General features: G+C 41.0%; 1 protein-coding gene across 1 annotated transcript in view; it reads left to right on the top strand.

Moving 5' to 3' along the window:
• LOC126095556 (ankyrin repeat and SAM domain-containing protein 1A-like) overlaps positions 1-27,811 on the top strand; it is a 452,630-nt gene that overhangs the window by 192,186 nt on the left and 232,633 nt on the right. Inside the window, exon 3 of the mRNA XM_049910334.1 lies at positions 12,543-12,699. Within this exon, the coding sequence (XP_049766291.1) occupies positions 12,543-12,699 (157 nt within the window). The remainder of the gene's footprint in view (positions 1-12,542; positions 12,700-27,811) is intronic.

Here is a 27,811-nt window from a genome sequence, read left to right as displayed (position 1 = left end):
GTAAGTCGTCTGGCCCATACCTCCCATTAAAAGTATTTATATAATTTTACGTGACGGCATTTTGTGTTGTTTAAATTAATAAATATATAGTATTCTACATGATTTTTTAAAAGTTTTTAACTGTTCATTTCTACAGCTCAGCTTACCATGGTGAACAATTCTGTATTAGCTATCAGAAACACGTCTGAAGTAACGAATTTGTAAAAATCTAGTATATGGAAGACAAGGGGTCTTGCTTTTTATGTCTTCGTTTGCACGCTGTGCGGTCCTTCGGTGGATACAGCATCGAGAGACAGATGCTGTTCATGAACAGAAAATTCTGATATTAATTTATCCTTCATCTAAGATCAAATAGTAAAAATAACAGCAGCTTCAGTTTCTAACAGTAGATTTGAATGTAGAAATATATACAGATACAAGAGATAAATAAATTTGTCACTCCTCAATTCAATTCTATTCACAAGACGTCGAGCCATGACCACTGCGAAAGCCTGTAAATGTTATTCATCTGACAGACTAGCAAAATCGGGCCAGTGCATGAAAGTTTGAACGTTTGAACGTTGGAGCTTCGGAGAGGGATTGCTTGCATCTCATTGGCAGCTGCGTAATCTTCTGTGGCAGCGCTTTCGTGCCGTGTTGGCGGCTGCAGGTAACGTGGCGGTGTAACTTGCGGCGCGCGTATTTGAAAGTGCGGCCGACTTGATCACGGCCGATACCGCATACCCATAATAGAAAAAAATTGGTGTGTGGTCTAAGAGACAAAGTTTGGGGACCTCTGGTCTACACCATTACAACCGAGAAGGAGATACTAAAGAGGCTCGCCTGTTTGCTGCAATAGCACAAACAAAAATTGTTTCTGCGACTAAGGAAGCGGGTGTCTGCCGATATAGTACCTGGAATCGTGTCATTGTCATTAATGAGGAACAACAGCGTGACCTAATTGTGGTAATGGTTTGTCTTTCTTGAAGACGCAACTTTCTAAAAGAAAAGATGGCCTATTGAAAGGAATAACAGGAAATACGGCTGTGAAGATTCAAGTTGTACCTACCAGGGTGTCATTCATAGGATGCATGAATTCAACCGACTACGAAAAATATTTCCCCACTAGCGTGTGCCATCTGCTGAGAATATTGCAACCGATCCGTGAATAGTGAAGTAAGCACTGCAGTCATCCGCGCCATCAGGTTCATTAAGGAGTGGGTTCTTCAGAAATTGCATGTAATAGGCAAACAGTTGTCTGCAATCTTGACCTGATTGAGAACCTATGAGGAAGGCTGTACAAAACTGTTTATGTTGACGGCAAATAGTTAAAGAGGCTAGACGAACTCTCTTTCCATTTTCCATGAGTAGCTTGTCATCTAGGAACCACAAATACTGAGACTACTATGGAATTTATGAGCTGGATGAGTTTCGCCTGGCTGAGATATGTAACCTCCTTATATAATTCGCCACCCTGAGGAGCATACTTTCTATAGGACCTTTTCCATCACATCATCAATAGAGCCCACGTTTATTGCGCTGGAGACGCGTTCCTTAGCCCCTCTCGCCTGCATTAGGACTGTATCAGTCTGCATTAAGAATGTAATGACAATTTAAAAAAACGCAGGGTGGATGCTGGCAGACGGTACGCCTTGCAATGGAGTCTATGTATGTTGACGACAAAAGTTCAGTTCCGCGCATCTGAATGGCCACTCAATAACTATTCCTACTACACGGACTGTCATGCAATTCTTAATATCGAGTAGCGTCCACAGCATTACTTACCCAAGCTTTCTAGCTAAAGGTACGGCTGGTTCTTGATGTGGTCTTCATCCTGCTTACTGTATTCAAGTCTTGATCTCCCTCCACGATTTTAACCCTCGCCCCCTCCCTCCCACACTTCCTTATGTCATCAAATTGACAATTCCTTTATGCCTGAGGCTGTGTCCTATTGAACCAATCCCTTCTTTTAGTCAAGTTCTACCAAAAATTTCCTTTTTCCTCAGTTTGATTCAGTACCACCTCATCTGTTGTTCGATGTGTGCATCTGATCTTCAGCATTCTTCTGTGACATCACATTTTAGATCCTTGTGTAATCTTCTTGTCTAAAATCCCTGTTGTCCACGTTTCGCTTCAATATAAGGCAGTACTCCAGGCCTTCAGAAAAGACTTTAATACTTGAATTCACATCAAATCTTAGCAAATTCCTCATTTTCACAAAAGCTTTTCTTGCTATTGGAAGTATGCATTTCAAATGTTTCCTACTTCGGTCATCGTTAGTTATTTCGCTGCCCAAATAGCAAAGATCGTCTACTACTATTAGCATCCCATTTCCGAACCTCATTCCCTAAGCATCGCCCGATTTAATTCGATTACATCCCATTACCCTTGTTTTACTTTTATCATTTTATAACCTATTTTCGAGAAACTATGTATTCCACTCAGTTGCTCCTCCAACTCCTTATCCGTCTCTACAGAATTACAATGTCATCATCCGGCTTTGATGGCAGAGCGGTTCTAGGCGCTACAGTCTGGAACCGCGCGACCGCTACGGTCGCAGGTTCGAATCCTGCCTCGGGCGTGGATGTGTGTGATGCCCTTAGGGTAGTTATGTTTCAGTAGTTCTAAGTTCTAGGTGACTGATGACCTCAGAAGTTAAGTCGCATAGCGCTCCGAGCCATTTGAAACATTTTTTACAAGGTCATCAGCAAATTTCGAAATCTTTATTTCTTCTCGCTGAACTTTCATTCCCTATCCAAATGTCTCCTTGTTTCCTTCACAGTTTGCTCGATGTAGAGTTTCAATGACATCGGGGATATGATACAACTGTGTCTAACTCCTTTCTCAACCGCTGCTTCCCTTTCATGTCTTTCGGGTCATAACTGCAGTCTGATGTCTCTACAAGTTGTAAAAACCTTTCGCTCTATGAACTTTATTCCTACTAACGGCAAAATTTCAGAGAGTGTAGTCCAGTCAACACTTTCAAAAACATTTCTCCAAACCTACAAATACTATAAACGCAGATTTGCCTTTCTACAGCCTATCTTCTAAGGTAAGTCGTAGAGTCAGTACTGCCTCGCGTGCTCTACAGTTCAGCTGGTATACTGTCTTACTTTCAAATTAAAAGGTGGCGTTGGTCTTTGTCACCATTAAGTTCTAGAGTTACCTGGGCTACGTTCCAGGAACGGTCTATGATCGATGTGGCTTTCTGTCAGCAGTGCAGGGAAATAATACAGTCATCGGTGCTCCCGTTTGCTTGAGATTTAAATAGGTAGAAACCGTAGAGATCGTGTGTGGTTTGCGTTGTAATTTGGCAGTTTACGTAACAGACGCTATACTTTGTAAGAAAGTGCCGCTTTCAGACCAGACGTTGGAGGTCAAGCGCATTACGTATATCCTGGATGATGCTCACCTTGAGGAAAGCCGTGTTTTCAGCCTTAGCAGTGTTTACGTAACGTCGATCTATGAACTGATCTCGCCAAGCCTATTTACTCGATAGTACTTCACAAATATATCTGGTTTACCGAATTTAATGATCAATACATGATGTGGATGTCGCTTATAAAAACACAGATAACGGTAATTTTAATCGTGTCTCAGAACGGAAACGAGAGCTTTAGAGGAAAGTGATTGAGTGACACACACACACACACACACACACACACACACACACACACACACACACACACACACGAGCGCGCGCGCATGAGGGAGGGAGAGAGAGAGAGAGAGAGAGAGAGAGAGAGAGAGAGAGAGAGAGAGAGACCATGGGGGAGGGAGAGGCGACGACAGATTACTTAGCTAGAGGGGGCAGCAGCTGAGAGTCTAGTATGTACGCCTTTCCAGCTACAGAAAAAGGAAATTGTCTTTTTTGGCGCTAATTATTCGGCAGAATTTTGTCCCCGTTTTGTAAATATGTTCTTACATTTTTCCTGCCGTTGTAAAGATCTTTCTACCCTGCCACTAGTGCCCCGATTGGTAGAAACCAGCGGAAACCCGTGTTGCTTATCAACGGCGCAAGAGAGAGTAGACAGCACGCGCATAACGCTTGAACGGGCAGGTGGTCAGGCGTGGCGAAAACAGCGGAGCAGAACTCGGAGCAGCATTCCAGGGGAAGTCGGCCGCCGGGCGGCTCGTGTTGCTTACGTAAGGCGCGGTCCCTTCTGTAGAGCTGGCCTGGCACTCCACACACACACACACACACACACACACACACACACACGCACATATGCACGTACACTTGTCCAGCGCAATACAACTACTAATGGTCAGCGCATATACACATGTTTCCATCGTTTATTCATTTATGAATGTGTTTTACCCAGAGGTGTACAAATTTTCATTCTAACCTGCCTAGCCCTATCTCCGCCGCAATGATTAAAGCAGATCAACTTGCTGCAACTGGGACACAGGAGTATATGTATACTGAAGCACAGTGGTTAAAGCAGGCCAGCATGGACTTCTGCAAACCTGGCGAGCTTCACGGGACACGTTGAGCTTGCTGCACCAGACAACAGGTTTCGGTGTTACTGCAACATCACTAGTCAGGTATATGTTTGCGTAGGTAGTTTCAATGCAGCTCATTTATCATAAAGGTGGGAGCAGCAAAATGAACAAACCAAAGTTAAACGAGATCGATGAAAAAAAAAAAAGTCAAATGTGTGTGAATTCCTACTAAGGGACCAAACTGCTGAGGTCATCGGTCCCTAGACCTACACGCTGCTGAAACTAACTTATTCTAAGAACAACACACAACTCATGCCCGAGGGAGGACTCGAACTTCCGGCGGGAGGAGCCGCGGAATCCGTGACATGGCGCCTCTATCCGCGCGGCCACATGGCGAGATCAAGGATAAATTGTTGTTGTTGTGGTCTTCAGTCCTGAGACTGGTTTGATGCAGCTCTCCATGCTACTCTATCCTGTGCAAGCTTCTTCTTTCTTCTGATAACGACATCCTCTTGAGTAGTCCCCGCCCGGAGATCCGAATGGGGGACTATTTTACTTCCAGAATATTTTACCCAAGAGGACGCCATCATCATTTAATCATACAGTAAAGCTGCATGCCCTCGGGAAAAATTACGGCCGTAGTTTCCCCTTGCTTTCAGCCGTTCGCAGTACCAGCACAGCAAGGCCGTTTTGGTTATTGTTACAAGGCCAGATCAGTCAATCATCCAGACTGTTGCCCTTGCAACTACTGAAAAGGCTGCTGCCCCTCTTCAGGAACCACACGTTTGTCTGGCCTCTAAACAGAAACCCCTCCGTTGTGGTTGTACCTACGGTACGGCCATCTGTATCGCTGAGGCACGCAAGCCTCCCCACCAACGGCAAGGTCCATGGTTCATGGGGGGGAAGGATAAATTAAGAATTGCGTAATATATACCATTCTCGAAACAGAGCCAAAGTCCAGCAGGGTAAAAGTGTTCATGTGTTTATCGGGCAGTTTGAAATAACTCGGTAGGTATCTCGCAATGCGAACTGTGTAAAAAGTTACTACACAGTGATTAGGTAACTTCGAGATGTTACATGTTTCTAAATTTGACCAGCAATTTCCCTCACTAATAAATTTTTTGAAAGAGGACAAAGTGTCTGACAAGTGTGTGGAAATGTGTGCTAACGACTTGAGACTAATCAGCAGTATATATGCTTTCTAAATTTAGGGAAACATTGATTGAAATAGGGAAAAAAATGGCTCACGCAAGTACGGTAACATTAAGTATGCAATTGGCATCCAACTGCTAAATGCAGAGGAGAGAGCGGATAGTTGGAAAAAGTACATTGATATCCTCTGTGAGGGGAAAAGACTTGTGTGATGATGTGATAGAAGAAGAAACAGGGAAGAGATGCGGGATCCAGTATTAGAACCAGAATTTAAGAGAGCTTTGGAGGACTTTAGATCAACTAAGGCGTAAGGGGTAGATAGTTGCATGAAATTTCTAAAATCATTCGGGGAAGTGGCAACAAAACGACTACTCACGTTGGTGTGTAGAACGTAAATGAGACTGGAGATATACCATTAGAATTTCGGAAGAACATCATCCACACAATTCGGAAGATAGCAAGAGCCGACAAGTGTGACAATTGTCGCTCAGTCAGCTTAACAGCTCGTGCATCCATGTTTCTGACAAGAACAATATAGAGAAGAATGGAAAAGAAAATTGAGGATCCCTTAGAAGACGATTATTTTGGCGTTAGGAAAGGTAAAGGCACCAGGGAGGCAGTTCTAACGTTGCGGTTGATAATGGAAGCAAGACTGAAGAAAAATCGAGAAACGCCAGTTGAATTTGTCGACCTGGAACAAGCGTTCGACAGTGTAAAATGCTGCAAGATGTTCGAAATTCTGAGAAAGATAGGGCTAAGCTGTAGGGAAAGACGAGTACTATACAATATGTACAAGAACCAAGAGGAAATAATAAGACTGCAAGACCAAGAACGAAGTACTCGGATTAAAAACAGTATAAGACAGGGATGTAGTCTTCAATCTATACATCAAGAAGCAGTGAAGGAAAGAAGACAGATAGAATAGTGGGGTTGAAATTCACTGTGAAAGGATATCAGCGATAAGATTCGCTGATGACATTGCTCTCCTCGTTGAAAGTGAAGAAGAATTACAGGATCTGCGGAATGGAATGAACATTCTGTTGAGTACAGAATATAGATTGGGAGTACATCGAAGAAAGACGAAAGTAATGAGAAGTCGCAGAAATGGGACCATCGAGAAAATTGTCAGTACTGGGCATCACGAAGTAGACGAAGTTAAGGAATTCTGCTACCTAGGCAGCAAAATAACCCATGTTGGACGGAACAAGAAGGACATAAAGAGTGGACTAGCACTGGCAGAAAGGGCATTCCTGACAGACAGTTATACTAGTATAAAAAAAAGCCTTAATTTGAGGAAAAATTTCTGAGAATGTACGTGTGATGCACAGTGAGACATCAACTGTGGGAAAATCGGAACAGAGGAGAATCGAAGAATTTGAGATGTGGTGCAACAGAAGAATGTTGAAAATTAGATGGACTGATAAGGTAACATATGATGAGGCTCTCCTGAGAATTGGCGAGAAAAGGAATACGTGGAAAACACAGACAAGAAGAAGGGAGAGCATGGTTGGACAACCGTTAAGACATAACGAAATAACTTCCATGGTACTAGAGGGAGCAGTAGATGGTAAGAACTGTAGAGGAAGAGAGAGGTTGGACTACATGCGGCAACTAATTGAGGAAGTAGGTTGCAGTCGATACTGTGAGGTGACAAGGATGGCACAGGGGAGGAACCCGTGGCGGGCCGCATCAAACCAGTCAGGAGACTGGTGACACAAAAAAAGCCACTCGAAAAAAATATTTCTATTGTCGTTTGTTATCCGACTTCAGACTTAAAATATTCTCCGAAGTCTTGGAATTATCGGGACCATATCCTGCCATTGTCAATGTTGATGGCCGGCCGGTGTGGCCGTGCGGTTAAAGGCGCTTCAGTCTGGAACCGCGTGACCGCTACGGTCGCAGGTTCGAATCCTGCCTCGGGCATGGATGTGTGTGATGTCCTTAGGTTAGTTAGGTTTAAGTAGTTCTAAGTTCTAGGGGACTTATGACCACAGATGTTGAGTCCCATAGTGCTCAGAGCCATTTGAACCATTTGAATCAATGTTGCCGGCCGAAGTGGCCGTGCGGTTAAAGGCGCTGCAATCTGGAACCGCAAGACCGCTACGGTCGCAGGTTCGAATCCTGCCTCGGGCATGGATGTTTGTGATGTCCTTAGGTTAGTTAGGTTTAACTAGTTCTAAGTTCTAGGGGACTAATGACCTCAGAAGTTGAGTCCCATAGTGCTCAGAGCCATTTGAACCATTTTTTTTTAATCAATGTTGATAACAGGCAAAAATCGCCGAGGTTCTATGTTCCCGGGAAGGCTGAGCAGGCTATACACACAATGAAGTTTGTAGGGAACCCTCAGAGCGCGAGTTCTCCCTGCGCTGGCGAATTTTTTGTAATCTTAAAACGGTGACAGAATTAATTTTCCAGTGGTATCAGCGGTTACATTGCACTCAGGTTCAAAAGGAACGGGGCCGAAACGCCTGTTCGACCTGCCAGATCCCCAAGAATTCGTTTTAAAAGGTCACGGCAGGTTGGTTCTTCCAAGATGAGCTTTTGCTCTGAATCTAATGATGTCACTGTCGGCCGAACATTAATCTTTAATACCCGTTCCTTCCTTCTCCAACAAGAAGTAGGCCCGAAGTAGTGTTTTTTTACTCGCAATTGTAGGCGCCAACACTAAATCAGTATGTTTGTTTTGAATATTTTTGTGACTATTGTCGATGACTGTTTGGTGAAATGCGCCATATAAATATATTCTGCAGTCAGTTTCTGTGCATTAATACACTTTTATTGGGCTGGTTTTGGCATGTGTTATTTCACTGATAGCGTATTTCCTGCTGAGGATTTTTAATGGTTTAAACGGAATAATGTACTTGCGATCTCCGTTTCTCTGTATTGCATTAAGTGCATATACTTGCTCACACTTCGGTACAACAAGCAGGGTGTTGTACAAGGAAAGAAACTTACTTCAACGCTCTGTTGACGAACAATGTTTGAAATTGTTACTGAATTACTGGTGGCATTATGGCGAATAATATATTATTTATCCTCCGGTAATATCTCTCACCAAGAAGCGCAGAAGATTAACAAAAACATGCTACGATGTTGTAAACAGGCGGAACATAATAGATAATTATCAACTGTTTAAAACGAATTTTACGTACTATTCGCGTTTCCCTCTTATTTTTTGTAGGCAATGGATTTTTATGTGCTAAAGAACTTTAAAATATTTTATTTTTATGTAGGAAAAATATAAAAAATACGCATGAAAAATGCGAAAATATTTTGTTTCAGTATTACAAAACTGTAAACACCTATGTTAAAAAATCGCCAACCAATAATGCTGAAGCATTGATGGATTGAAACAATTCGCTGTTGCAGTGAACAAAAAAACTTTCTCCAATCTTTCCAACACAAAACGATATGACTTGTCTCGAAACAAGACACGAGAGCGGGAGAAGGACCTTCCAATCTCACGTGGTGATAGTCTTGCGCATTTCATCAAAAGAATGTCACTGGCACACACATTTTCAGTTTTGCGAACTTCCACTTCCAAAACCTAGGCAATTTTACACCTGATATGAAATCCACTATTTTTTTTCGAACACACTTCTGAATTTTTGTTTACCTTTGAGTGAATTAATTTTTTATTAATGTTATGCCCTTCATTAACTTTCTCAGTTTACAAGCTGGTTGATGTTTCTAATTCTTTGATAGTGTAAAAGAAAAAACTCAAAAGTGCAGATATGTAAGACAATTCATTTTTTAGTATAGTGTCGTTAAGCCCTGAAGAATTTAAATTGAAGAAGCGTCATCTTTATTATGTTCATCAGTCACCAATTTAAAATTTGCGACATTGTGTACGTAATATACTATTGCTTTCAACTGTGTCCCGCAACGAGTAACAGTGGGTCTAGATGGAAGTGGAAGATCTAAATTTTTCGCTATGTACAAATCATTTCTTCTTGGCGTCTCCACATCATCTTTCCCCATTTGAAATTAATATGTCCACTTTTACTATACAATATACGCCTGTGCTCATGTGCTCTTTGTAAAACATGTACTATACATGTTACGTGTGTCATGTGCGGGATGCTTACAGAAAGGCGTGCGGTCGCCTTCTACATATATGAAACACCACACGTTACTAGAAGTAAAACAGTATCAAATTTCACCCCATTCAGCCATAAAAACTCCAGAGATTCGTTGAATACACGATCGATTGTACTATTATTCGATGCTGATACTTCTTTACATGCAAAAAGAAAATACGAGGGCAATGATTAAAGACTTGTGTACATTGCATCAGCCGTCAACGTCGTAGATAAGGGATTCCCCTTTCAAATAGCAATACGTCTACGAATAATGTTCATTCAAATCGCGGTCTCGTAATATGACAGTGCACGAAATTTTTTGTTAAACTTGAAAATTACAACAAAGAAAATGACAAATTATGCGTTTTTAGCAAAATAATTTAAAATATTTATTTACATAAAATATTGAAAAAACATGTTTTTATGTGAAACAGAATTTTGTATACAATTGAAAAGTGCTGATGTGGGAATTTCTTTCTTAATTACAGTTTTTATCTGTAATCAAAAAGGAAAGGGTTTACATGGGAACACGTTCCCTAATTATTTGAAAGGCGCCACAGCGGCGTTAAACATATACGTACGTGTCCATACGATTTTATTTTACGTGTTTGACACTGTAAATTGAGGTTATAAGTACTTTTGGCAAGTACAGATTTTCTTGGCGTAATGATAGTTTAAATTTCTACTTACGTAATTCGTTGACGCCCCTTTACGTGTATTGTTGTTCCGGTGTTGGGGCTGTTCATCGGCTTACTGCCATTCGAAATTTCATTTGCACAGTACTAACAATGAACAGCCCATCTTACTTCACCTTATGTTTTGAATGTTGTTGCCAGCTGTTGCATGTCATTGCCAGCTATCGAATTTATGTTTGTGATCCCAGTGATCTGTGGGTACGTGCATTTGTATTTTTTTAGTATGTGTGGTTTAGTATGCTCTGGGTTTCTGGGTGTTTAGTTTTCCTGCATTGCCATAAGGCATTTGTTATGATTATATGTACCCATGATTTTCGTGTCTTATTTTAAGTTGATAGGATGATGGTTATTTGCTCCTCATGTTGTCAAGCCCACTTACAGGTTTTCGGCCAATACTGAACTTCTAAGGAAGTGTGTTCATAGCAAAAACTGGAATCCAAATGAGTCTCTGAATTTACTCATATACAAATCATACTAAAAAAAAAACACACTTTCATCTGCTACAATGGTCAGAATTGCAGCTTATGCTGCAGGTCGTCTTGAATTTAATGATTGGAACGTAGGGAGGATGAAGGTATTGGAGAGGACGGGCATTAAGATAGGAAATTTCTCGGAAGACAGCTTGAGAAAAATAGATGTAGCCTGCAGTTCCTCTCTGCAGTTCAAAAGTCCGCTGAAGACCTGACAAAGGAAAGACTGTAGAAAATAAGAAAGCAGAAGAGAAGCCTTGAAAGGACAGACAATCCTGAGTACAAACATAGGGTGTTCTGAAGAGCTGACATAAGAAAAAACGTTAGGCTGAACTTTAAATTGAACTTTAAATTGCATTTCCTGAAAAATTATATTTTTTTAAATTATATGTACCTTTTTCTCAGAGACTATGAAGGCTGGAATTATGAAATTTCGTACACATGTTTCTATAAAACCATTAAATTTTGTCTCAAGAGTAGATTTTGAAATTTGTGTAAGCTGAGATATGGAGCAAAGTCCTTGGAATTTTGCATGAATTTTATATTGTATTTACAGAATTATAGTTGAAAATAGTAAATTCTCCTATTCACTGTATCAAGAAAACCTCATGAGAGAAGCTTACTATATGCATAGAGATTAAACAGTGAAAAAGTTGTAGAAATTTCTTGGATAGTTTCTGAGAAAAAGGGACATATGTTATTTTTTTGAAAATAAAATTTTTGAATTCCATAAAAAAGAGGTATAGTCCAAGAAACATAGCAGTAAATGTGTTAATTCCATGTAAAACATGGCGCAAAATTTCATTGTCGTACCTTCAAAATTGTGGATCAGCTGCATCTTTTAAATAGTGTGTATTTTTTATGAACTTCTCCCCTAAAGCAGTGAAGGACAATCGGCAGAAAAATCCCAGTAACTGTTAAAGAGTTCAGTTTTGTAAACTGAAGAACTGTACAAACTTAACTTCAGAATGAAAATGGCACTTGAGAAATGAACCCATAGCAACTGCAGTACTAACACATGGCGTGAATACTTGTCGCACTGTGGTAGCCGGCCGCGGTGGTCTAGCGGTTCTAGGCGCTCAGTCCGGAGTCGCGTGACTGCTACGGTCGCAGGTTCGAATCCTGCCTCGGGCATGGATGTGTGTGATGTCCTTAGGTTAGTTAGGTTTAAGTAGTTCTAAGTTCTAAGGGACTGACGACCATAGATGTTAAGTCCCATAGTGCTCAGAGCCATTTGAACCATTTATCGCACTGTGGCATCGAAATATTTCGCACCTGCAGGTTGCAATCCAGTAATCAGTTTTCCGTAAGTGAGCCGCGCCACAAAAACGGTGTCAATATTGAACACCTGAAATATGGATTAAGAACTTTGAGAGATGCACTATCCACTGATATGTCTATTTTCTGTAAACCTTGCACTTATCGTGCGGTAGTTCTTGAGACAGTGGAGATGCGTATGCATAATCCTGTATTTCCTTCCATTTCTTTGCATTTTCGGGATTTGCAAACGTCATCGCCAACAGTCCTTTCTTCATTTTACGATTTGCAGAGTCACGATCTTAAAAAAAAAGAACTTTGTGGTTTTTAAACAGCAAGCACGGAGTCGGGATGTAGAGCTAAATACCCCCACAGTGATTACGGTAATCAAAGTGTTTCTTTCGAACAGGAAGATGCCTGAAGTGTGTGTCTACAGGTGGAGACGTGTTCACCTGTTGCAGAGAGGTGGTGCAGCTGCTTCTGGCGCACGAGGCGTCGACCAACATCGTGGACGGCAAGGGCTCGTCGCCGCTGCACCTGGCCGCGTGGGCGGGCAACGTGGACATCGTGCGGCTGCTGCTCTGCCACGGGCCGTCCGTGCCCAACGTTAACCTCACCGTGAGTACCACCCGCTGTCGCCAGGCCAGGCGAACTGCACTTGTACAACTGGCCACCCACGCCTCTTCACTTAATCCTAGGACGCTCAAGCCTTTTTTTCTAACTTGGATGCCTAAGGGGGGGGGGCTGTCGGCGAGCCCACAGGTATTAAATAAGTTTACTGACGAAAAATTACAACTTTCAAAATGGTTTATGTATTTTAACTAAGACATCGGCTTATAAATGTTGTTAATTGTTATGAATATTGGATTGGGTGAATAAAAAATTGACATATTACAATACAAAATTCAGATGTGTTCATATACAATAGACTACTCTGAGTCCTCAACTTCAAGGCAAGAGACACACTTCACAATTTTTTCTGAATATGTGTTACACACATGTTTATGACACTGTCCACAATACTGTTTTGGTTTACTTAGATTGTTGTACTTCTGCTTCTTTGTTTTAGCTTTTCTTACACAAATATGGCACCGACCTTTCCCTGCAGGAGGCTGACGTGCTTCTGTTGTCACTTCTTTGATTTTCTTTTGTAGAATAGTCTCCATTGATTGAACAATTTGGTTAGATAACCCTCTTGCATTGGCACTTCTTTCTTCTACCTGCAATTTCACTAGTTCCATCCCAGCTTACAGAAGATAAAGTTTCCGTTTCTTTTGTTTCTTCTCATTCCATCTTGGATGTTGCTGGATGAATATGGTGGTTGCATTGATAGCACAAATGTCGATGAGAGAGTAAAATACTGATAGAGGCCATCTCTTTGTTCCCCTCTTGCAGGTGAACATACGCGCCATTTGATCAATGGTATCAATTCCACCTTTAGTGGAATTATAATATGCATTTATCTCGATTTTAATCTGCTCTCCTCCAACAGTGCCTTTATCTTGGTGCATTGTTGACAACATCAGTAAGTTTTTACTTGGTTTCGTTTTTGCTGTGTAGGACACCAAAGTTACTGGAGGCCTACGTGTTGGGAACTGCACTAACTCACTGCAAGTTTACAAGATAAATAACAGCTGACTGACATCAACAATCACCTCCTCTGAAAGTAAACCGATTGTTGTGAATATCAAGAACACCAACCAACAATAAACAAACTTGCATTGTTGTAGAGATGAGAAATACGAAATCCTACTAAGGGAAATTTTCTATAGCATGGAAGCCTAAGGGGGGGGGGGGGGTTGTTGGACCCATAATAAGTTTATTTATTTTTTTCTTTCAAAGCAGGAATTTTCTATAAAATATATTGACACTAACGTTTCATAAAATAGCCAACAAACAATAACTCAAAGGGAATATGTAGTATGAAAGTTACTTGGGCAAAAGCAGGGGACATAAAAAAAATTGTGGGTTCAACGAACCCCCCCCCCCCCCCCCCTTAGGCGTCCTAGGGTTAAGATGCCAGTTGATACGGGAACACTGTGTTTGGGCAGTGGAAAAACAGAAACTTGGGGAGCTGACTGGTACTTAGTATTTTACGGAGTTGAGTTTCGGATAAGGATTCGCTCTTTTTGGTGAAGCTGACATCTCCAATCATGAACTTCTCAAGAACAGTTTTGCACATCCATATCTGCGAAGGTGCGAGGGTTTCGATTCAAGGGTAACAGCAAATGAAATAACAAGCTATATTTAAAAAAAAGACAGTAATTACTTGAGGCAGCACAGCAGCCCAGGAATTGGATTTATACCAACAGAGCTTAACCACCATTAACGCGGGAAAATCAGAAAAATCGTAACTTTACACTAAAATATAATTATGTTGGTGTTGCTCCACACCGTGTATTATAAACTTGGATCGTTCATAGCATGCTGTCCACTGGCTGAGACGGATCCTCAAGCCTGTCCACTCTTTAACAGCTGCCCCGGTCCTATACAGTGTATGAGGAGGCTTCCTGCGAAGATACATTGCAAGCCTCAACCGATCTCAAGTATGCTTAAAAAAGATTGCTCCAATCCGACATGTCGGAACCCGCCCTAAAATGTTTTGTACAGGAAGAACACACAGAGAGAAAAAAAAGTAAAAATTTTCGTTGCTAAGACACACTGCAAGTATTTAAAAAAATGTTGAAAATTGCCAAATTCATAGCTCGCTAGGCGGCTGGAGCAATGTGTACCGCTACCGTAGCTGTAGCATGCAGGACACGCGCAACACGGAAAACGCATATCCTTCACTGACGACACATCGGTAAACAGGTAATTCGGCACAACACGGTTGTAATTTGTCAAGCGAATTTCCGTTTCCATTGATATTTTCACTGTTGTTCGCAGTTACTATTCACTCGAATTTGTATCTCGTCTAATGTCATAGTAATTAGCTATTGCTTCTGCGGTATCGCTCAAATTTTAGCAGTGAATGTGAAACTGATTTTTTTTTTATCGGTTATCCTTGCGAACAGCATCCGTCTCTGAGCATGTTCCAGAGTTTCACAGTAATGTGGGATCCAATGAATGTTTTCAACCTCGCAAAGATAAAATATCTAGAACATGCTATGCAATTGAAGTCACCTACATCTCCTGAACACGTACATGTGTGTTATTTCTTATTAATTTCTTCGATATTCATTTGAATGATGTCGACATTTTGTTAGAAATTACAGAAACATTATATGAAGAGGAAGCAACTCGGACGATTCCGTGAATTGTGGCTCGATCAACGATTGTTGTACTAATCAGAGTACAGAGCAAAAATATAATAGCTTTCTAGCTCACAGAACACATGCAGAGTAATAGCTTTCAGTGAAAAAGGAAGGCCTGTAAATTTTTTAGTTAAACAAAGGAGGAGAATACACTTAAAGTTACATTGCCTGCAAAGCCGGTTTCGTTTCGTAAAATCTGAACAGGAATTGTATAAATATAAGAAAGATTTACACGCAGTACTAAATACGCGCCGAAATGAAACTCATTAACTGTAAAAAAAAAAAAAAAAAAAAAAAAAAAAAAAACTGTTCAAGATTTACAGCTGCACCGTTAGCGAGAAACACATGCAAGACTAGAGACCTTCTGAGTTGCAAGTGAGATGAACTTTACTGATTTCCAGAATTCTTGGACATGCTTAGATACAGTCTGAAAATTAAACGGGAAAGGAAGTCACAAAATTACGGAACAGACAACGCTTTTGTATCAAAATGTAGGTAACTTCTGCATTACTACTATTTACAGTGTGAAGACATCCAGGATCTGCAACGGAATAGGGTGGGGCAGTGTTGTTTCTGTACTTTTGTAAACTCGGACACCACATCATAGTGTGCATTCATGGACACGAATAGTTTCCCTTGGACAACATGAGGGAGCGGAGGATGAAATGTTGCTGATGCCTCAGACTGGTGGGGCGGCTCGGCTTCGTGGTGCACAGGTTGGGAGACAAGTCTTGGCGCCTGGCGCGGGAGGAATTAGTGCCTCTGCACGTCAGCGTGGCTCCGACATAATGGCCCTGAATTTTGTAGATTTTTGTCATCGTTTGTGCTTTATAAATTACTTAAATAGTGAATGTGAAAATTACTTCTCTTCCGCCAATCGATGGGTCTCTATACAGGCGAGCCATTGGTGGTATCTGTTCGTCAGAGGAAATTAAACTTATTATATAAAATGGTTGACTTTTTTAATTAAATGACAGTCTGGTACATGATTGCAATCAGTGAACTCGGACTTTTGCAAGCACTCGAATTTATAATTGATATTGCAAAATTATTTTCAATCACCTCTTTCTCTTTGTGGTGGGGATTACACTGGACAGCGGTTGCGGCTTCGCCGCTGGCGTTCTGTGCCTCCGAAAAGTCTCCGTGGTACGCACGCACAACATATGCATTGGTATCTCGTTCTCCACATTTTTGTATGATATTAGATGATAGACATATCTTGCACTGACTGGCGAAGAATATCCGACGTCACTGAAACTTGTTCCACTCCACGTGTTACCTTGCCAACCTTCTCCGTGAATCATCCTGTTGGAGGGCGTGTACTTTTTATCGTAGTGGAAGTCTGGAGACGAAATTGTTACTAAGAAACACTCTGTGAGTCCACATAGCCGCCCAAGTTGTCTCCAAAGCGGCAGCGTGCAATTCTGTTGCATTGTATTGAAGGTAGCTAGGAGTTAGTGAGCATCATCTTGTTTTTTGACCACAGCGACCACAAGAAGGCAGACCTTCCGTTTTTTGTGTATCACGGAAGTGGTTGAATGTTCGAAGGTCGTGGCTGTAGTGTACTAAATTCAGCAGGAAATTTGCCGTATTGACAGCCCTTCTAACCACAGAAGTCGCACAGCCGAACAAAGGGACTGTTACTATCCGTCATTTCTTCCAAATTTTTGGTTTGTGGGGGCTTTTGTCAGAAATGAAAGTGATAAAAGTGGCAACACCAGACGGCCAAGCGTGTAGAAAAAGTAGCATTCTTAAGTGGATCGGGTGAGACACGAGTCATTTAAATTGGCGCAGTCTCCAGGCAGTTGTTGGCTTAGCGGACTAAATACAGAACGATTATCTGAGGGTTATAGGGTCGAGTCCCTATGAGGAAACTGTTTTAGTTTTTATGTTACTTATACTCCAAATACACTTAAATAATGCTCAGTATATTGTACTGTATTAATTAATATTTTCGTAAAGGGTGTGAAAAGGGAAGATTCGAACTAGAAATAAATTTCGCAAAAGAGGTTGTAAGGCATACACGAGAATTTCGTGTATAAAATTAATTATTTTACAGTTGATGATTTACACATACTGGATTGATACTCATCATAAAAACAGGGGAACCTATTGTTCGCGCGCAGCTGCCGAGGACTGCTCGAAGGTCAATGTAAAACTAAGGCGATACGAATTCCTGTACGCTTTAATTACAGGCTGTTCTCGGAAAGTTATTTGCAGAGTGTCTCATGGACACTTCAGCACAATCCTTTCTTGGAAATTAATTGCAATCCCAAATTTTCTTTTGCGATTCATTTCATGACTCTTACGAAAATATTAAGAAGTACAGTATATTCACTATTATTTCGGTTTATTTGGAGTTTAAATAACGTAAAAATTGAAAATAAAAGATGTTTCGCGTAGGGAGTATTACTCTCGTATTACTGTTCTGTACACTTTCCACTGCGCCAAGAACTGCTTTGAATCTACGGCAACATAAATGCGTCTGGCCTCGGCCGACCCGCGCCGAGAATGCTGTTGCTTCTAAACGATCAGGCATCTGGAGCTCCCACGTCTACGACTTTCATTTCTGACCAAGCCCTGCATACACCACAAGTTTGTGCGAAATTGATGTTGGTGGTTAGGTGCGGTCCCTTTGTAAGCTTGAAATGGCCCACAGAGTCGTCTTGACAGGACACTTATGAGGCATAACCGAATAATTAATTTGGTAATGGAGTAAAGTGTGAGTGGTAAAAACTGTTGATGGTGACCAAGGCTTGACTACGTTAACAAGGTGGAAGATACATAGAACGTAGTAGCTATGCAGAAAGGAAGGCACTTGCACTGGATTGACTAGCATGTAGAATTAAAGTCCACAAGTACAGCTGGTAGACTGTTCTAAATATCCGTGTATTATTTCGGGCTATTCTTTTAGTATAGAGTAGTTTTCATAGACGTTAGACGACTTGTAATTTTGTTTTAGGAGGTACTTAATCTCGTAAAAAAAATAATTGGTTTGGTCTGACTGTCGCCTTTCTTAAGCATCTAAAATGCATAATTGGTATAGTGAGATTCTGCAGGCGAGCTGCTGATGTCTTTTATATGGGTCGTCTCAAACCTTTCGGGTGAAATCGAAGCAGGTGACAGTGGATTCACAACCGTTTATATTGAGATAAGGAAACAGTTGTCAGAAGTGCAAATGTATTGTGTTATGGACACACACAGTGTACACCGCATACGCAGTGTGCAACGTAGCTCATCATAATTGTTCAAAGCGAAGTCCGCCAGTATCAGTGAATGTGTCGCAACGGCGCATGCAGTTCTGCCGCACAAGTCTCGGGTGTCTTTTGTACAAAGGAACAAACAACGAGTAATAAAGAGCCGCAACAGGCATTTCTGGAGTGAGGACAATCCCCACGACATCCACATCGGTGGCCGCCAGCAATGGTTCTCTCTCAGCGTATGGGCGGGCATTGTCCAAGGTCACCTAATAGGACCTATTTGCCCCCCACTCCCTCCCCCCTTTGCCCGGACCAATTTACGTGGTGTTCGTGTGAGATGTGCTGCCATAGTTCTTGGAGACTTTACTCCTTGTTGTCTGCGAAATGATGCGGTTTCAAGGCAACAGTGCACCAGCCCCCTACATCGTTAATGTCCGTGAGCACATAAACAACACGTATCCTCATCGTTGAATTCAAAGAGTAGATCCTGTCCTATGGCCAGCGGGATCGCTCTGGCCTTTCTTCCTCTGGGGTTACGTCAAGACGTTGGCGTATAAAATATCCGTAGTAACGGATGGAGACCTGCTTGCCAGGATCCATGCTGCCTGTCTCCTAGTACAACAGACGCCATGCATCATTGCCATGAATGCACTGAGACTGGCAGTCGTCAGTTTGAACAGTTGCTGTGATTACGTTTTTATGCGGTATATTCCGTGTTTGTTCATAATACAACAAATGTGCATTTCTTACCATTGGTCCCCTATCTCAATATAATCGGTTGTGGCCCCATTGTGACCTGTTCCAATTTGACTCAAAAGGTTTGTAACATAGCTCCAGCTTCCTTCTTATATGGTATCCCAGTGTCAGTACATATCCAAACAGGTTGTGTATTACTGCTGTATTTTTAAACTGCGGTGTTTAATTGAAGTGCCGTCGAGGTAAGCGCCGATAATTTGTAAAAAGTGTTGTATATTTTAATTATCACATATTAGCAGCGAAAATATTTCCGAATATATTAATGACGGTTTATTTGTTGGGCGATTATGCTCCCCTCCCGCCCTCCCACCCTCCGTGACAAAACGCTACAGCAACATGAATGAAAAGTAATACTGAGAGAGAGAGAGAGAGAGAGAGAGAGAGAGAGAGCTAGGCTTAATGAAAGAGAGTGATTGCCTTATAGCTAGGGGTATAATGACGGTTCATGTAAAGATCTTATCTATCAATTGTACTCGCTTTTGAGTCCGTAGGAAGTTGCTCTCTCGATCTTTCGTGATTGAAATAGAGACTACCGAATTTTTTGCGTAGTTAATGAATCATTTTGCTTCCGTAGTTGGGCAGAAGTTTCGTTTAATCGCCTTGGTACGGTTTTTGTTTACGTTGTAGCATGCACCGCGTTAACAACTTTCCTACTGCATTTTATGCCATAACATTGTTCTGTATTCATTTTGTCATTGGTCGTTGTAAGCTATATTATATTCGTTTGTTTGTGGGGCATTAAAAACTGGACAGTGTAACGTAATGGTCCTTTTCTGCTCAGGCTTTCTTTGCGAATTTCATAGTGTGGTTAACAATTAGCTTTGTGATGCCTACTGTGCAATTTCTACAACGATAAAAAGGAAAAAAACAGTCAACCTAAATTTCATTTGTTTGGAAACGGTACAGTTAACTAGCTAGCAAGCAATACACTTCGGGTTCATTCTTTCTGGTAATGATTCTTTTTCATTTTTCTGTTTCCTGAAAGGACTTCTTTTTGTTTGATGTTGTTACTCTGATCTGTTGTTTGCGGTTCGGCAGGGGCACGCGTACAACAGCTTTCATTTCATACAGCCGCTGTTTACCTGATTGTGTGAAATGTTTAGCAACGTGAATCTAGGGTAGTTTGGAATTTGAGCGCAATGTACATACCCCGCCGTTAAATGCATCACAGCAGAATGCGGAGAGTAGTTTTTAGTGACCTATTGCTTGCTAAACGAAGAAATTAGAATTTAAATGGAGATAGACTAGCTGAACTCTGCCACGATGGTTAGTCTGGACCTCTGTTCCATCTAACATGCGTTGACGGTGTGGAAGTCATAATATACTGTGAACGTGTACGTGTTCTAGAGCAGGTGTGTCCAACCTGCGGCGCGCATGCTGCTCAAAGCAAGCACCAATGCGACCCAAGAAGTGAGCAACCATCAAGCGATCGGTAAATAAAACGCTCCATAAAATTCCGTTTTTGTAAAGTTACGATAAATTGAATATTTTCTGTTTCAAACTCCGGCAATACGATGCTATTCTCTCACTCGTCCATTTATTTTTTATTTTTAAATTTGCTCATGTCGTATTGTTAATGTTAGCTATATTATGTACGGCCCAGAAATGCTCGTCTTCTTCCAGTGTGGCTCATGGGAGCTAAAATGTTGGGCGTTCCTTTTAGTCATGTTAATTGCTACGCACCAAACTTCAGTTTCGGCACTGTAGCCAGTGGACCAATTGAAATGTCTGACAACTTCTATGCCGTTGGTTATATGCTTTCGTAGTTATGTTTCTTCGTACTGTGTTATTTCTTCTTACGTTGTGCCAGTCTTTTCATTTATCATGCGTAACTTTTCTCTCCACTGTTTCTTCAAAAGCTAAGTTAACTGTCCCTGTCTAAGAATATATACCATTACCGTGTACTCATTTTTCTGATGAGTGATTTTATTAGAAATATGTTCTTTTTACCTCTTCATTTCGTATTTTAGTCACCTCCTTATTGATAACAAACTTCTGAACCATCGCATATTAAAATCCTTGAAATTTCCTCTTTTCTACTGATGTGCAGTTCAGGTTCGCTACCACTATCTTAAACTCCAAACGTATTTTTTCAGAAACTTTTACTCTGCTCCATATCGACATTTATTTATTTACTAGCTGACCCGTGCGGACAATTCGCACTCTGTGCTTATGTCACCAATAGGTAACATGGTAATGAGGAAATAAGGAAATGCAAGTATTTGTTAATAAAAGGTATTATATTTTGAATATGGTAACATATATTAGTCTCATTGTAAAAAAATCGATGTCATTATGTACAGTATGTTTAACTGAAAAACATATAGAAGCAGATATTGTTTTTGTCGGATTAATTTATTTTTTAAAAATTCTGTACCTTATAAAACTTCTTCGAAAACATCGTTAACAGTTGTAATGTGGTCGTCGTTTGCTCTTTGGCTGTGTGTGTCTTTAGAACAAACAGAAATATCACTGCTTTTGCCAACTCGTGAAAAAGTCGCACATAAATGTCCATGCGAAAAATGGGTTCTGGTAAATACAGTCCTGCCCTTTGAACCGTCTGACCTTGTGCTTTATTAATGGTCAGAGCGAAGACTACTTTTATTGGGTACTGTTTCGTTGTCATTTGGAATGGCGTGGTTGAATCAGAAGGTATTGCCGGGTAAGAGCACAGTTTTAACGGAGTTCAAAAATTCTATGGGGTACAATTGAAAGTTGTTCACTTTTTCAAGTTGGACAGAATCAGAAATGAGGTAAAGTTTTGCCTCTGCAGGTAACAAATGGAAATGACATATTCGTTAATTTTTGTACGTACAACCATAATTTTTTGGGCATAGGATCTCCGCTGGACAGATTTGCGAAACATTTTGTTCATAGATTTCTGTGGCACTGAATGTGGTGATAACAAAACTATCGTAACTACGATAGCAATGTTTAGGAATTTTGATCTCCTCATTGAAATAATCTGTTTCAATTTGTGCGTCGACATTATCCTGTTTAAGTAACTGTACGGGGGAAATGGGATCTCCATTTGCCCTCATATTTTGAGTTCACTTGACAAATTATAACATGGGACCATAAGGATGATTGTTTGACTGTAGCTTAGACAGTGGCACTACTATTTGCATGTCCAACCGTAAGTAATACTTAATGGAAAGCTGCGCCAACAGAATAATTTAGCCTCAATAAGGGAGATTATTATTCATGATGTCCCTTAAAAATCGATCGACAGTTACTAGCGCGTCTTTGGGAACAACTGAAATCTCGTCCCAAATGATGAGATCAGAATCTCAGGAAAGCGGTGCATCCTTCATGTGAGTGCGAATAGAAGAGACGTTTGTATTCAAGATGGGTACAGGTAGTTTGAAAGTCAAATGTGACATAACTCACCCTGGTAGGAGCTTCGCAGCAATGCCTATCCATGCAGCTGTTCAAACAAACTTGTTTTCACCTCGTAAACTGTAACACTTGTAGACAAATGGTTTACCGGAGCCTCTGGGCCCGCCAGTGAAGTAAAAATTGGAAATCTGATTTCTCACTGAATGTAAGACTTCCTCAGTTATTGCTTTCTGTTCTTTATTTAGCTTCTAGCAAGCTGTCTTGCTGTTCTTACGTTCTTCTTCTACTTTGTAGGCTTCTGTTATGCGGTGTGCCACGAACAGGGGGGCGACAGGTTGACTTTTTGGCAAAATTTGGAATGACATTAGAAACTTTCTCTCATTCTAGCGGTGTGAGATTGTAGGCTTAGGTTGGCGCGTGCTGTCTCTGAAAATCTTGTGAAAGTGTGACCTGAAATGTTGTGGACAACTCAGGTATATTGGCAGAAGAATGGAACTTCCAGATAGTGAAAAGCTATAATACTTTCAAAATAAGATTTTTCAACAAAGACAATAATTTTAAACTACAGAGTCCGCCAGAAAAATGTATACACACTTTAAAGAACGAAAAGTATTACTTATGTGTCTATTTTACATTTAATAATTGATCACACATGTTGTACAAGCTTCAGTTTAGCACATGGTTTCTTTAAATGTTCAAAATGTTCATCGTTGGCGGCTATACGCATAACGGAACGACGAGCGGTCGCCGCAACTACATCAGTCAATGTTACAGTGGAGGTCGCCGTACATGTCGCTGTAATCTCATGGCGAAGTTTCTCCAGCGTGCTTTGTTTATGTCGGTAGACGTTATCTTTCACGGTTCCCCAGAAGTAAACGTTCATAGGTGTTAGATCTGGCGACCGTGGAGGAACTCATTGGGCCCTCTTCGTCCAATCCAGTGGCCCGGGAAATTGTCGTACAGGAAAGCTCGTATGGCTAGGTGGTAGTGTGGTGGCGCCGTGTCCTGTTGGTATAAGACCTCATCATCAGCTCCATAAACCGCACATATACCTGGCAAAACCGATGTGGATAACATTTCCAGGTACACTTCTCCAGTGACAGTAGCATCAAAGAAAAACGGTCCTATTTTTAAGCCCCTAGATGATAGTCCACACCGGGTATATTGACCGCTTTATCCACATAAACATGCCGATTTTCTGGTGCCCAGTACATACGGTTACGCCGATTCACGGTTCCATTAATTTTAGACTGTACCTTGTTACTCCACGCAACCTTCGTCACAAATTGTTCGTCATCAGTTACCATTTGCTGACAACATTCTCAAAATTGCATTCGGCGATCAGGATCGTCAGTATTAATCGCGTGCAGTAATCGTAGAATGTGAACTTTCCACTTAACAGCTTTCAGAATTCTTCGTACACTTGTACTGCTAACCCCCACTTCAGGTGCACATTACGTATCAGACTTCTCTGGAGAATTAAGAAACGTTTCCAACACGATAGCCGACGAAACAGGTCTAGTAGCTGTACGCTGTCTTTCTGATATTCCATTGTGAATATCACAAATAGTTCAATGCAATTCAGACTTGTCAATGAAGCGTTTAATTGTTAGGCTGGTTGGCGGTTCTGTTTCAAACGCACGAATCCACAGACGTTGCACTTCAACAGCGTTATCAAACTTGAAAAACCACAATGTATTTTCGTTGCTCGAATGTAAAGCGTGCTCCAGCCATCTTGTTTTCTCACTACCGGGGTGAAAGTACTAACATCTGTTGACCAAAGACGATACTACAACACACTCATAACTCAAATCCAATGACAATTTCGATATCTCGATAGAGCCTGTCAAAGAGTGTTACATTTTTCTGGCGGACTGTGTATGTATGTATGTATTTTTCGTCGTTAGTGCTGAACGAAATCTTAAAAATGACGTATCAATCACTGTTTTTGATTAAGTAATAAGGGAGATATGGCGTACCGACAAAAAAAACCATTGAGAAATGATACATACGATTGCTTATTTAGCCTGAACGTATTAGAGTCTTAAGCGCCTCTCTTACATCTAGCCGGAAACAACGCATACCAGAACTGGTACAAAACATTCACAATAGTAATAATTAGTCATTATGATATGGATTAGTGTAGAACGGCCGACGCTGTCTTTAATATTATCAGATTTGGAAGGAATAATGAAAGAGAATATTGAAATGAACGTGACAAAAGCTATTACGAAAGAAGGAAGAATGGCGGGCAAGGAGGGTTGACGAGAGTGAGCTCCTATCGAGAATATGGGAGAGGTAGCTATTGTGTCAGAAGGTGGACCATTAGCAGTCTTTTCAAATTTGAAAGGAGTTAATTTCTCTTGATATTTTGAGGAAGATTATTCGGAAGTCGGATTTAGAGAACATGACAGTGTTATGTAGTGATGCGGAGAGGATTTTACTTTGTTGGGAACGAAAACTCCTGCTGTGTTCTTCAGATAGTAGTATAAGAGGTGAAGACAAATAAGAGGGAGTGTAGTGATTGAGAAGACGTTAGAACAGACGCAAAGCACGATAATTTCTACCCACATGGACAAGTACCCGTGATAATTGTTCGTATGCAGCAGTGGTATAATCGGAATAGTGTACGTCACAAATATTTTGTTCACAAGCATTCATCGCTAGTTCCAGCTGGCGTGAGCCATCGTACGAAAGTTCTAGGAGATCTTTGGGAGTATTGGTGATTCTACGAGCTTCCTTTTAAGCCTGAGAGGAAGTATTTTTCATATTTCTGTTGTAAATGAAGTGACGCTGACACCTTATTGAAGATTGAAGTTATGGGTTCAATCCAGTCTAAGTGATGGTTCAGAATTATCCCCAGTTACTTTGCAGACGGAGCAAAGGTTATTTCTGTGCTGTTTGTAATTAAAGAGTGGAAGAGATACTGTCACCCGAAGGCTAATAAGTCTTTTGTCAGCGACGAGGTTTGCTTGCGTTTTAGGTGGCGTAAATTTCAATCCTATGATCTGTGTCCATTCTGATAAAACAAGTCAGTCAGAATTTACATTGTAGATGACAGTGAACGGGCTTATTGACCATGCATTCAGGTATAACTGAAAGTTATCACCGTATAAGTGATATTTGCATTTGGAAAGAATAATCGAGTGTAAGAGAAACGTGAAGGATCCTGCTAATCCTTGTGGGACGCCTGGTACTGCAGTCTTCCATTGCAACGTATTTGTTCCGATTATTACACACTTGGCGGAATGTAAGGTACGAGTGGAACCATAGTATAGCCAATGGAGAGAAATCTTGACTTGTGAGTTCAATAAGTAGAATTTCAAAGTCGACAGCTTTGCTGAAATCACAAAAGCACGTAATAGTCGCCCCTTTTTTTTCCATAGCTTGTTGCAGATCGTCAGTCCCTTTTATAAGAGCACTCGTCGTAGTGCCATATTTCCGAAAGCCCGACGAGATTCATTGAAAGGGCTATTTTTGACGTTAAGTAATATCACATATGACATCTTGAGGACAGGTTTCTTGCGAATTTCGATGTCAGCTTTGTTTCTGCCATCAATGTAACCTTGCTGCCTGCATAGACCACCACTGTGCCAGAAAGCAGCTCAGTGATATTCCATGCTGTTCGAAATGTCTAGTTAATGTATGCCAAATGTATAGTAATTACTGTGACAGAGGTCGTATAATGAGCAGTTTGAAGACCCGTTGAGTATCGGTGGCGTGAAACACAAAACCAAGCTTGTATTCCAAAGTGTGAATGGACTGAGCACGTCACAATGAAACAGACGTCAATAGCTGATGTTAGTCCTCGCCTGAAATATTTCTGTGGGCAGTGCAATCGAACCGTGGAAGGGAGACAGTGACGCAGCCTATCTCATTTAGGAATTAGTGTTAGAAACACTCCGATCAAGCGCAGCTGATGAAAGGCATGATGTTAGCAAGAACTCCACTTAGAACTGGTATAATTACTGTTTATTAAAACACAACTGGTTTCGGTGTAACAACGTTAAAAAATCAAAGGCATACCCATCGCTCCTAGTCAAAATTTACCGGAGCGATGGGTATGCCTATGATTTTTTTAACGTTGTTGCACCTGATGATACGGCTTTAAGCCACGAAACGGGTTGCGTTTTAATAAACAATAATTATACTAGCCGTAAGAGGATTTCTTCCTAACATCTAAATTATATCTGGTTGGCCATAGGGCAATTAGACAACCGACCGCGAAAATCTTTACGATGAATCTTACAAGTCTGATCTGCCTTTCAGATTGGGTAACACTCTCTACTATACCTGATTTCGAACTCCTGTCTTTGACTTTCGCGAGTGATGTTCCACCAACAGAGTCATCCGAGAATGTCTCACGAAAAAACGAAAAACATCGCTGTACAACTACAGTTACTCTCTGTCATACTTTTCCAAATATGGCTGGTCCAGGAACTAAAACCCACCCGGCAGACCTACAAGAAGGTTCGTACCTGAAAGTGTCTTCTCTGCTCCGTATTTTTAAGTACACGGTTTTTTTCTGTTTAATCCGAATAATTCTTCATTGTATCTGGCTTTTTTATCGGTAGTTGTTTGACAGTTCGTCTAACTACGAAGTGGCTGTTCCGGTGACTTACGATCATTGTATTCTTAAAGAGTTTTTCACATTCTACTATCAACGTAAACTTTTAACGGTCGTTGTGAGCCACAACAGAGTCTGTTGAATGTACATCGCCCGAAAAAACACGGGACATGACCTGCAGCACCAGAAGAGTGCTTTTCGCATTTTTCTTTTTTGCGAGTTTTTCATCCAGGTTTAAATTCCATCCAATAACTTGAAAAATTCTAATGTTGCTGTGTAGAACACTGTCTAGGTACTAATGTGTGTGTATGGTACTGTATTCAACAGCGAGGATTGAACATTTTTGTAAAGTATGATGTGGTGAATGATGGTCAGTTTTCGAGGTGGACGAAACAGAACAAGTGAGATGTAACGATCCGAAGACAGAGAAGGTGTTGTCAGCATGTCATCTTTGAATTTGTAAAAGGGTTACAGCGACGTCCGATATTGCACGCAGCTTCATTCTGTGTCAGTACACCTGTACTAAGCCATTCGATCCTTTGTTTTCCATTGCACAAAACGCACTACGAAATGTATGCAATACGTTTGTAATATTTTAGTATTGTTTCACATAT

This window comes from Schistocerca cancellata, chromosome 8 (genome assembly GCF_023864275.1).
Source record: "Schistocerca cancellata isolate TAMUIC-IGC-003103 chromosome 8, iqSchCanc2.1, whole genome shotgun sequence".
Classification (NCBI taxonomy): Eukaryota; Metazoa; Arthropoda; class Insecta; order Orthoptera; family Acrididae; genus Schistocerca; species Schistocerca cancellata.
The sequence above is the reverse complement of the archived record's forward strand: the minus strand, read 5'-3'. Positions and strand labels throughout refer to the sequence as shown.